Source organism: Mya arenaria, chromosome 9, assembly GCF_026914265.1.
Source record: "Mya arenaria isolate MELC-2E11 chromosome 9, ASM2691426v1".
Lineage (NCBI taxonomy): Eukaryota > Metazoa > Mollusca > Bivalvia > Myida > Myidae > Mya > Mya arenaria.
Genome location: NC_069130.1, coordinates 37,887,435 through 37,899,938, shown reverse-complemented (window position 1 = coordinate 37,899,938; position 12,504 = coordinate 37,887,435). Strand labels below are relative to the sequence as shown.

The following is a 12,504-nucleotide window of genomic DNA, read 5'->3' as shown; positions in this document are numbered from 1 at the left end:
AGAACTTTCTGGCATTGACCTTACGATTATTGTCGTTGTCCCTTGTTGCTGTCATCCAACTGCAGCAAAACCTCAACTACGACAATAAAAAACAGGCTTAGATTCTTTTTTCAAATTTATATTTCTGTTCATATTCATTCTGTATATTTTTGTTATTAACAGTTGCAATGCCCCTAATTGATATATCATTACCTGAAATAAAAACTGGTTAAACCGACCACGGTAATAAAATACCTGCTGTGGCTTTATACACGACTTCAAAAACGTTTTACATAACAATTACGACACGACAATTAATAAGTAGTCTTTAAGGCTACTGCAATGTGGTTAAACTTGAAATATCTGCCAGTTTCCCATCCTCATCAAGTCATGCCCTCGCCGTCCAGAAAGTATAAAACCCGACCCTCTCCTATGTTCCTTACCTTTAACAATCGTCTCTACAAGACAACTAAAGGGATTTCGACAACATGATTCAGCTTCTTGCTCTCGCGTGCATGGTGGCTCTTGCCCAAGGTAGGATGTTTAATTTCTTAATTTTAATATTAATAATACATAATACATGTTTTATAGATTTATGTATTTTCGGATTAACTTTGACAAATAATGGGTCGATAAATAAATGGATACTGAGTATTTCAATTTAATTTGTCTTTAGAAATGTCCAGTTAAAGAAATATTTTTCATCTGTAACAAACCTTCATTAGTAACAGCTCGCCCCTTTCATGGGTGTCGATTTTAGTCTAAAGGAGCTTTATCAAAATAGGGGATCTAATTTAATAGTATTGTGTCACTTACATCGTATTTAAATGTGATTTTTATGTTGTGAAAATTATGTTGAAGTTTTATTGAAAATGGAGACAAATGAGTTATGCACACAATAACTGCAAATATTTTTCAAACGATATCAGAATTGTATTACCTGGCCCTAATATCACAAAAATTCTCTAGTACTCAACTCATTTTACGATATAGCATCAAAAGTTGCATATATAAAAATAGTATATGTTTTTACACCTTTATAATGAGATTATCTTGATCAACGCCTTTGGTCAAGATTCCAAGGGAAAATATTCTACAGCCTTACAAATATTTGAGTACAATTCATTGTATTTTAACAATAACTCAAGTATTATTTTTGCTCTAAAAATTGTTTTTTTAAATGATTGATAGTGTGTTCATCAACGCAATCTATGAGAAAATACGTTTTCAAAAAATATATAAACATGTAAGATTTTGAATCATACTATGCTTTTATGTGGTAAATTGAGTTGAGACTGAGATTGAGATTTGACTTGAGTAGTTTTGTAATATTACTACCATGTATCAACAGTTAAAATAATGGATAAGGGAGCTCTCACATAACTTATTAATGTGTTTGTCGAACTTCTTAAGTACTATTCTTTTAAAAGTAACATATTCCTTCTATTTGTTTTACACTCATTTTTTAAAGGTACCATTTTTGCAAGTGTAAAAAGTATATATTTGCAACAATAACGCACCAACATGTCTCGGTCTGTTCAGGCCAATTAAGCGATTACGAAGAAATGTTTCGTGAAAATATGCATCCATGCATAAAAGTTATGGTGCCAAACTGCTTTCATCTTTTAAATGTGCATTCGATTTGCCTTTAGATGAACATCGTGATTCAATCACTTTCCTTGTAACAAAAATAAAAATATATGTCCGAAAAAAAGCAATATCGAACGGGTAAAGGCATAGTTGTCTGGACAGTTAAAAGCATTCAGGTCGTTTAGAGTCTTGTAAAAGATCTTTGATTGAAAAGTTGTTGTTTTTTAATTAAATTCTGTTAAAATATTCCTTCGATAATTTGAGCTCTCAGTTCGAATACGCACTGAAAAGAGCTTTCCAAATCCACCTTTGATTTGAAACGAAACCCTTAACGTTCGCAAATTGACAGAAAAGCAACATTTGAGTAGCTGTTGTGCATTGAGTACTTATCATACGTGTGATCCTTGCCAACGAATAAAAGCAAAGTTATTTTTTGTATGCGCCTAAACTTGCATTTTAGCTATTGTGAATTTTTCCTGGAATTATGGTGTCATTATACAGTGACTGTGCCAGCTACCAGGTCCATGATTCATTTAATAGCAGTGTATTGGTCGGTTTGGGTAATAGTTCCACTGTAATTATAATAACTGAAATTTGCCCAATTAAAAACCCAAACTAGATATTTATCACCGTACAATATCTCCTTCGGGTCCGTTTGTAGGATAGAAACAAGTATTGGTTTCCCTGTTGAGATGCAAGTGGCAAGTATACTTAATGACACCGAGAGGCGGACTACTATTTCAATAAACGTCACATTTCAATGATGTTGCAAATGTGTGAAAAATGTCAAGTGTCATGACTGATAACGATCGTAACTGTATTTTGGTTCTCTGTCAGGCAACAGCCGGATTATCAACGGACAATCGACGAACATCGCTGCGCACCCGCACCAGATTTCCTTGCAGAGATATTCCACCAGTGCGGGTGTATGGTACCACACCTGTGGAGGGTCGCTGGTTAGCGAATACTGGGTGGTCACTGCGGCCCACTGCGTAGAAGGAGCATCGTTCGTATACGACAGACCAATCGGCTATAAATTTTTTTTATCGAAAACAACTTCTGATGTATATGGATGGTTTACATGTCAGAACTCTTTACATTTAACTACACTGCAAGTAGATCGCGTAGTAAATTCAATTTTCAGTTAAACCTAAGGACTTTTCTCTAAGTTGTGTATACAGCAATTCACTTCACTGGGAATCAATTTTAACTTAGTAATAAAAATAATACGAAAAAACACTACAATTATTTTAAATTATTATTATTAATTTTACAAACTACTTTTACATATGCACCGGCATAATCCAAGGTGGTTTTCGATGAAAAATGGCCAATGTTTTCCAATGTTTGCTCAATTACTTTTCTCTCAACAGCTGTGGCCGTATTACAGAATACACTTAAGAATTGCTTTAACAATTTGTCTTTAATGTTTTTATAAGTCTATCTTCCTTAAGTATTAAACAGTTAAAGAAATTGCAAACTTTCAGGAACTGGGGTGCTTCTGTAATACGGCCCTTGATCAATGATCATCACCAACACTGTTCAGGCTGATCTTGCCAGTAAACAATTTACTTGAGCTTTGATGCGATAATTCCCTTTTTGTTAATGTAAACCTCTTATAAAGATGTTGGGCTAATTATTAATGGATGTAGAAATGATACAAAATGAAAGTTGACTGGTTTTGCATGTATTTTAATGGAACTCGCTCACGTCTGATAGGGTTAGACATCGAAAAAAAGAAATTTGCGTGAAATGTAAACATAATGCTTACGATAAAATATCACAAAAAAGTAAGAATGAGAGCTTGATTGTAAATTAGTATTTTAACATATAACAGAACATGCTCTGTTTTGCCATAGGAAGCCATAGTAACGCCCTTGAAAATTGAATCATATAAGGTTTGTAAATTTACATGTTACTGATCGTTCCAAGGCGGTACCTAACACTCCTTGATAAACATACCTAGTTTTTGTATAAAGTATATAGGCACTGTATTGTTTGTGGAGTTTTGTGCTGTTGTTCTATGTTTCTTGTTTGTGATCTATATTGTTTATCAAAATTCTTCTCATATGAGTATTTGCTAGTTGCTGTTTGGTGTGTTTCATAAAATTGAGTAAAATAATTCAATGTCAACAAAGTAAAAAAGTTGCAAACTTAAAATATATGAACGATTCCCTTTAGTAAAGATGTTTTGCTAACAATTGGAAGAAAAACATGTGCAAAATGAAGTGGGCGGGTTGTCACTGCATGTTGAAACATTTTGTTTATTGTTAAAATCTTGGGTTTGGAATATTTAGATTAAACATACTGCCTTTCTTGATTGTTATATGGCATTGGTCGATTGTTCAAAACGTTGTTTAATCTTACAACGTAGTCAAATGCATCGTTGTTATTTTTAAAGGTGAACTATTAAATGGCGTTGTCATCTATTTAATCAAATAAGTAAAGCTGAAAGAGTTTTCTCAAATTTTGTGCGCAATAATGCAGAACACATGTGTAACTAGTAAACGTCCAGTGCAATAACGATTCTGAATTCAACAAAGCCGACGATAACAACGTTGTAAACTTAAACTGAGTTCTGACCATCGGCCCATTGTGTGTCTCTTGTTGGCCATACCATGTCCTTATCTTCACATGATATATTGACTCCTGAGATTGTCACTGTTGTTTGTGTTTCAGAACTGTTATGTTTTTTACTGTAAATTTATCTTTTTGTGTATTTGTGTTATCAGTTTCATGAGGTCTGTGATCAGCGAAGGCTTTTCGGGCTAGTGTATGCGATTTTGCTTCCCCCGAAAGCAGGCCATCGCTGTACTCAGGACTGTGGCCATGATTACGAAAAGTCTCAAGTCTAAGTCTAGACTCAGACTCAGAAAAGCTTTTTTATTCAGGAACAAAAAAATATATATTCCATTTCTTTTACATTTTTATTTGTATATATTATGTAATAGTAAAATATTCAAATAATAATACCATTAATGTTTTGATAGATGGAAAATCACAATGAAATGAAGTTTTGCCATATTTAGTCTTGAGTCTGAACTCAGGCTTGAGACGGTTCGTAATCAGTGCCCCAGGCCATTAGTTTTATTTCACTTGCAGTGCTTCCTCTCTGAATGTTATGTTGAATAACGGTTACTTGGATGACCCGGCAAGGCGTTACCATGGTGTCAGCCAAGTTATCATGGTAATGATCAGATTTATTTGTATTACTGTTTTGCAAAGCTGTTTATGTTATTTTTTAATTGTCATTGTTAGCGTCTCCATTTATACTAATAATAAAGAAAATGTTCCCGACGATGTTGTTATTAACAACCTAATGCAAGGAAACAGTTTTGATATATTAACTAAAATCATAGCTTCCAAACGATCTCATGTGATATTTCACTCTCGATAAATCGCCGGACAGCAAATAATATTTTGCGATCTTACACAGACACAGTTATCATCTATTTTATATTTCTCTTTACGCAGCACAACAATTACAATAAGGGCAGTGGTGCTTACCCAAATGACATCGCCCTGCTGAAACTGGCCACGCCTGCTGATTTGACTGGGGCAAACCAGATAATAGAACTTGCCAACTCTAATGAAAACTTTGACTATGTGACTTGCAAATTAAGCGGCTGGGGACACACGGAAACAGGTGAGGCTGTGCTAAATTCGTTAGGTAGATAGGTCTTTAAATTGAAATCTGAAGCTAAATATAGAATCAGATTGGTAAGGTCGTGGATTATATTGCTACTTCTACTACTGCATCTACTACTACTACTACTACTACTACTACTACCACTACCACTACCACTACCACTACTACTACTACTACTACTACTACTACTACTACTACTACTACTACTACTACTACTTCTACTACTACTACTACTACTACTACTACTTCTACTACTACTACTACTACTACTACTAAAATTATAACGATAAAATAAAAATGACAAGTACAGTACTGGTTCCGCTACTTCAGTGGCTCCTACAGCCGCTTTTATTATGCTTACTTTTATATGTATTTCCTCCGTAGGGACCAGTAGCAACAAGGTCATCCCGAACCAACTTCAGGAAACAAGCGGTGTTATCTACAACCAAACACAGTGTGCAGCTGTCTGGACTAGAAATTATGAACACAACGCCCACATCTGTATCCACAATGCCCTGACTGGAACGTGCCAGGTCGGTCTGACTATTTAGTGTTTTTCTCCACTGTGTTCTGAACATGGCACTGCCCTTTTAATTGCGAAAACAGCGACAATTAATTTATAAAAAAACAGTTTTAGATCTATCAGTATTAAAAACAGGGTAGATTTTTGGCTGACAGCATTATTTAATGTAAGTTATGTGTTTAAATTCATCTTGAGAAAGGTCCATTTACAGGACAAAATGATAGAGAAAAAATATGGTAAATAATTATATTCAGATTTGTGAATTTTGCTCTCCTAAAAACGTAGTACTGATGTAAATTTATACTTGGGCCAAGTGTCGGCCCCATTCTTAGGACGAAAAACAACAACACTGATATTCAATATATACTATACTTTAATATTCAAACTCGACACAAACATGATCTATTCTAACGGAATCGAGAGGAAAGAAAATACTCTACGCAATACATAATATATAATACTTGAGCCAAACTTCTGCCCCCATCTTCAACAACACTGACATTCAATATTTTCTATACTATAATATTCAAAATCAACACACATATGATCTAATTTAACTGAATATAGACGCGAAAAACACTATTTCATGATAATGCGGTCACGTGATTTCGATTTCGATTACCTTTACATGAGGTTTGGCATAGTAAGCCCACGGGGGATACTCGGGACAACACTCCAACGAGGTAAAAATACTCCTGTCTGCGTATAAGATACAAGTTGAATTTACTGCCCGTGATTGTAGCAACACGCTGTACGTTAACTAGTTGTATATACTATACCGTCATTCATACTGCTTAGTGACACAATAACCCCTTCGTATTAAAGCTAAAAAAATTATTAAAATGTCAGATAAGGGTTATACTATTACTCCATTTCTCCAAAAGCAAGGTAAAACACCTTTTATTCCGGACTATGACATCTCCTTCATTATCAAGACCAGGGTGTTAGCTCTACTTTTATACTGTTACTCTATTTCCCTTTGAGCAAGGTATAACAACCTTGCTCAAATAGGATACCTCCTTCATTATCAACGCTAGGTTGTCATCTCTACCTTTATACTATTAATATATTTTCATTCAATGCGACAACCATGCTGAACTAGGACACCTCCTTCATTATACAGACTAGGTTGTCAGCTCTACCTGTATCCTCAATGCGACAAACATGCTCAACTAGGACAACTCTTTTATTATCCAGACTAGGTTGTCAGCTCTACTTGTATCCTCAATGCGACAACCATGCTCAAATAGGACAAATCCTTTATTATCCAGACTAGGTTGTCAGCTCTACCTGTATCCTCAATGCGACAACCATGCTCAAATAGGACAACTCCTTTATTATCCAGACTAGGTTGTCAGCTCTACTTGTATCCTCAATGCGACAACCATGCTCAAATAGGACACCTCCTTTATTATCCAGACTAGGTTGTCAGCTCTACTTATATCCTCAATGCGCCAACCATGCTCAAATAGGACAACTCCTTTATTATCCAGACTAGGTTGTCAGCTCTACTTGTATCCTCAATGAGACAACCATGCTCAAATAGGACAAATCCTTTATTATCCAGACTAGGTTGTCAGCTCTACCTGTATCCTCAATGCGACAACCATGCTCAACTAGGACACCTCCTTTATTATACAGACTAGGTTGTCAGCTCTACCCGTATCCTCAATGCAACAATTATGCTCAACTAAAACACCTCCTTTATTATCCAGACTAGGTTGCCAGCTCTACCTGCCTCCTTTATTATCCAGACAAGGTTGTCACCTCTACCTGTATCTGCATTGTGACAACGATGCTTATCTAGGCTAGAATTTAAGCTCTACGTTTATAGCATTACTCTTTTTTCTCCTCAAGGGTGACAGTGGTGGCCCCATGGTCTGCCCAAGAGCGGGAACCAATGGTGTTCTGGCTGGAGTGACGTCGTGGGGTGTGTCTGGTTGTGGCACCTCCTTCCCAAGTGTGTACGCACGAGTGTCCACCTACAGGGCCTGGCTGGATAATACGATGGCAAACAACTAAATCTAACTGAATGAACTGTCGGACATGACCAATTTATGGTTTTGAAAATCATACTTTTGAAATTGATTAATTACAAGTAGCATCATTCTTTTTAATTTAAACAAAGAAACAAATAAACAAAACCATTTGCAGCATATTTATATTTGTTGTTATTTTATTATTGAACGTAAACTTATAAAACTTTTTTTCCCAAATACTTTGGAACCAAGGTTTATGTTGACGAAATTGGTGTCCATTTAAACGTCCTCAAAATTAGGTGAAATGTGTTAATGATCTCCCTTCAACTTTTAACATCTTAACAAATTGCATTGAGTGTCGACTTAGAAATGGAGTTTCCATTATAGATCTATCTTACGTTCTAAATACGTAGTTGGACTTGAATTTCAGTAGTCCAGGTGTATCTTTATTTACAAACATGTTAATAAAATACCGTTTGTTGTCCGATTGGCTCTCTTCACGTTTATTGCCCAAACAGAGGCAGGCGACGCCTCTGACAGTCATATGTCTTAATATTCGTAACGGTTTACACAGCCGGTGGAGTGTTACAAATCGGCGACCATTAGACGAATCAGGACGGCTTAAAAAACTTTTTGGAGAAGGTCACATGAGGAAATCTGTTATATAAAATGGTAATCTGACTATCGGATTTAGGAAATAACAGTTTCCGCTAGTAAAATAGGTGAAGCCAGCCCCTTTCCATATTGGTTATGTTAATGAGTCGCGACGACTAGAACAAGTTTAATTATAGTCACAAGTGACATTTATAAGAAGTTATTCAAACTTTGATCATCATTGGCATGTTTCTGTTTGGAATTTCCCTTACTCATTACAATATCAGCAATTGGTCTTCAGGAAATACAGCCTCCTATGATCACCTGTAAAGATGACAATCCCATGATCTTTTTTAAGTAAATTTGATTTACGGACCGAGAAGGTAAAATCATTTAAGGCAACTATTGATGACGCAAGATGGGCACCGAAAATCACCGAATTAAACAATATGAGCGTTCTTCTCCAGTCGATGTAATGACAATTTATATGTTTAAATTATCCCGGGAAGTCTGTATAAAGAATCTTAATCTAATGCGTTTGTTAATGGATTTTTTCTAAGTCGAACTGTAGTTTGTAGCAATACAGTGGAAATTACGGATAGAAACACATTATGTAACCATGATCCTGTGTAAAATCATATGGTTCAATGCTAAACATACATACACTCAAAGAAAAACACATATAAACACAAAACAACAATGAAACATGAACGCCTTTTAGAGTCATATGGTTCAATGCACATCTTACACTCAACGAGACACACACACACATAAAACCACAATGCAACAATGAAACATGAAAGCCTTCCACACAGTATCTAACCATGAACCTATTTTTTTCAGAAGAATATTCTAGATTATTGTTTCTTTGCAACTTTACTGAAACGGATAAAACTGCAACAAAAAAAGCAATAAGGTTGTGTAACAGGAACTACCATATGAGTAAATATTGCAATACCTAAATTAAATGCAATTTAAGGGAGTCACTTCTGTCAAATCTTAAATTGTATTCAGATGTCTTTAAAGTTTGTGTAGTTTAAGAATCAAAGGGAAATTACTCTAAAGTGATTTGGGAGACATGACTGTTATCGAACCTGGCTGAGATGATTTTCACATGTAATTACAGCGTGGACAACATAAAGTTTGCGTTACTAAGTGCCATAAGTATTACGTGACTTAGACAACATGACTAGTGACCCCAATTTTGGTGATGATCGGACATTAGATCAACGAGTTAAAGAGCATATAACATAAAGTTTGTGTAATTTAAGAAATTCAAGGACCTTAACTGTGAAGAGACAGGAGCGACATGGCTGGTTATCGATTTGACCGACATATTCTGCCTTTTCACATATAATCCAAGTTTGGTGATGGCAAGTCAAATGCTCCTCGCGTTACAGCACGGGCAACATAAAATTTGTGTAAATTCAAGGGTCATAACTCTAAACAGTCTGATACGACTTGACTGCTTCTTGAACTAAGCTGCCCATACACATATTATACAAGTCTGGTGATGATCACACCAACGAATATCGAGTTAGAGCGCGGGCAAATTAATATTTATGTAGCTTAAGCTATCCAAAGGCCATTACTATGAAATGTATTGAGAAGCATGGCTGTTATTTAAGGGACATAACTCAACATAGCTAGTTCTAGAACTTGACTGAATTATTCCATATAAATATTGTCAAGCTTAAGTGATGCTTTGACAACAGCTTTCCGACCTAGAGTTAGTGCGCGAACAACATACATTTTGTTTCATCTAACGAAAAAATGGCCACAGCACTTAGCGTCATAGCTAGTTATCAAACTATACCAAGAATTGGAACATAGTTCTAAGTTCAATGATAAAGGCAGAAAATCGAATTAGAGTCCGGACAAAAATGGAGTATGCTTGAACAAAAATGTCGGGTGTATGTTTTGCCAGTTGGATGTATATCTTTCCCTGGAAACACGTGTCGAGAAATTTAAATTGGACCGTGAAATGCTACGACTTAGGTGTCGTATACACATACTGTAAATGTGTCTCATAAATGAACCATGTTGGCTTCTGGAAGAAAATAACTATTACTAGTGTAAGCCCCCAGAAGACTCGAGCTCTAGTGAACTCCTGTTTTGCTGACCTTTCCATGGCGGTATTCCCATGATTTAACGGTAAAGCAAATTTGATGAGGGTATGCTTTGTTTGTGTTATTTGTATTTGTTTATGTGGTGTAAGTTTGTTTTAGGTATTTGTTTTTGTGTATGGGATGTTAATAATTATGTTTATGTCTATAGTTTATTGTCGCTTGCGTCCTTAACCTTGTGCCCCTAAAGAGTTTTTTTTTTAATTTTCGACTGCTGGGCTTGTCCCTGTATTTTATATTGTATAAATGTGTCAGAATTTTCACTTGGCTCACGTTACTTTTGACGTCATGAAACGACACTTCTTTGTGTTGTATTAAATGGGTTCAACATGAATTGAATTCCTGAAACAAAATATAGGGTTAAATATAGCATCCTTACATAATTAAGCTTTCAGTGCTTTGATTTTATAAAAAAATGCAAATTCATGTTATCTTTAAAACCTTATTTGGCTGACCCGGAGTGTTTTGGCATGTGAAGTCATTTTCTTCATTTTTTTAACATAGGTAATCATTTGCACTGTCTGGGAACGGACACCGGATATAGCTCAAAAAGTGATAAGTAAACAGACAAATATGCAGTTGTTTTTCTTTACCAGAGGTAAGATCTTGCTGTGTTAACGGATATCTACCGTATCCACAAATGAAACAAGTGTTTGAACTAATAGCTGAATGCTAAATTTGGCCTATGGTATACTCTAAAGTGCTTACGATTTAGCAGACCTCGAAAAATGTTTCTTCAAATCTGAGATGATCACCTCAAAACTTACAGAGTTTCGACAAGTATTGTTATTTTTAGGAAATATATCGAATAAATAAAAAATCTGAATCGAAGGATTTCACAAGCATAATCTCAACTATTTTTTTTTGTAAGAACTGGCAATGTAACTTTTTAATTGTTAAAGATATGCCCTTAGAAATGTTCACAGTACTGTACTGGGGATAGCCGTATTATGTACTGAGGATAGTTTCAAAGTTGAGAAATGTGTCCTGGTGATAGCTTGTAAAATGGGACAAAAATTGATAGTAACACTGTTAATATACAATATACATGAATGTCTATTTCGAACTTTCAAATAATCTGCAAAAAAATGAGAGTACAATTTGATGAGAAATTATTGAGCAAACTTTAGTTAACAATAAGTTTGATCCATGCTCTCCTAAATGAACGTATATATGCAAGCTGCTTAAATATCAGGGTTGGTCACAATACATACTTTCTCACTGAATGTGAACGAGTAGAGACCATTATTCTGTTCTAAGTAATAGCAACATCGACCCAAGCTTAGAAAAAAGCTTCACGTGTTCCACATTTGATCACAATATCTCATTCCCTACTGATGACTTACTGTGTGCAAAAACGTACCTACTGGATTTACAAAGCAATGCTATATATATGAATAGCAAACGCCACATAAATTCTACGTCCATATGTGTTGTGTTCATCAATAAATCAGATTACCGGCGTATTTAAAATATTTAGATATTTGCGACTCGAACGTTGATGCTTGTGAAAAACACGTCATGGTTAACTAATCTATATTAATGAATCAGTTTTAAGTGCATACAGATACAAAAAACAGCAACATTTTGTTTGCTCTCATCCCTCGATATGGACAACATCAAACAATTTCCCTCGAGCTCGTGTATAGGTAAATGGCCGTTATCATTATAACAGTCTCGTTATTCTAATTACATCGTTACTATCCTCAGTCCACTTAATATATATCCTATGTGCAGTTATTTATTTGCTTTATATATCCCCAGTACACCGCCAGGGCATCAAAAGGTATAAATATCTCCGTAACAACAAAACATATCGTATTGATATCTTACACATTAATAAATAATGTAATTACAATGAAATCACTCGATTCAATTTTTATTCTTATTTTCAATTTGTTGATTAATGTTTGAAACGTACCACATGCATGAACATTTGTGAGCGATCATGCAACTTTCGGCGAGAATCGGTCTATTATACAAAAGAGGAGACACTTTTCCGTCATAGTCGTATATTGCACAGGGTCAAGTTATTTGAAACTCTTCGTTTTTCATAAATATATA

At 35.2% G+C, this 12,504-nt stretch overlaps 1 protein-coding gene across 1 annotated transcript; it reads left to right on the top strand.

The window, feature by feature from the left end:
- The first annotated feature begins 420 nt into the window (after positions 1-420).
- On the top strand, positions 421-7,899 carry LOC128203203 (fibrinolytic enzyme, isozyme C-like). The gene is made up of 6 exons (XM_052904505.1): positions 421-513; positions 2,407-2,575; positions 4,672-4,756; positions 5,044-5,215; positions 5,603-5,751; positions 7,599-7,899. The coding sequence occupies exons 1-6, from the start codon at positions 468-470 to the stop codon at positions 7,761-7,763; spliced, it is 786 nt and encodes a 261-aa protein (XP_052760465.1). The 5' UTR covers positions 421-467; the 3' UTR covers positions 7,764-7,899.
- Positions 7,900-12,504: the final 4,605 nt, after the last annotated feature.

Coding starts and splice junctions, on each gene's coding strand:
- LOC128203203 (XM_052904505.1), top strand. CDS start 468: ATGATTCAGCTTCTTGCTCTCGCGTGCATGGTGGCTCTTGCCCAAG. Junction 2,576..4,671: donor CACTGCGTAGAAGGAGCATC/GTTCGTATACGA, acceptor TTTCACTTGCAG/TGCTTCCTCTCTGAATGTTA. Junction 5,216..5,602: donor CTGGGGACACACGGAAACAG/GTGAGGCTGTGC, acceptor TTTCCTCCGTAG/GGACCAGTAGCAACAAGGTC.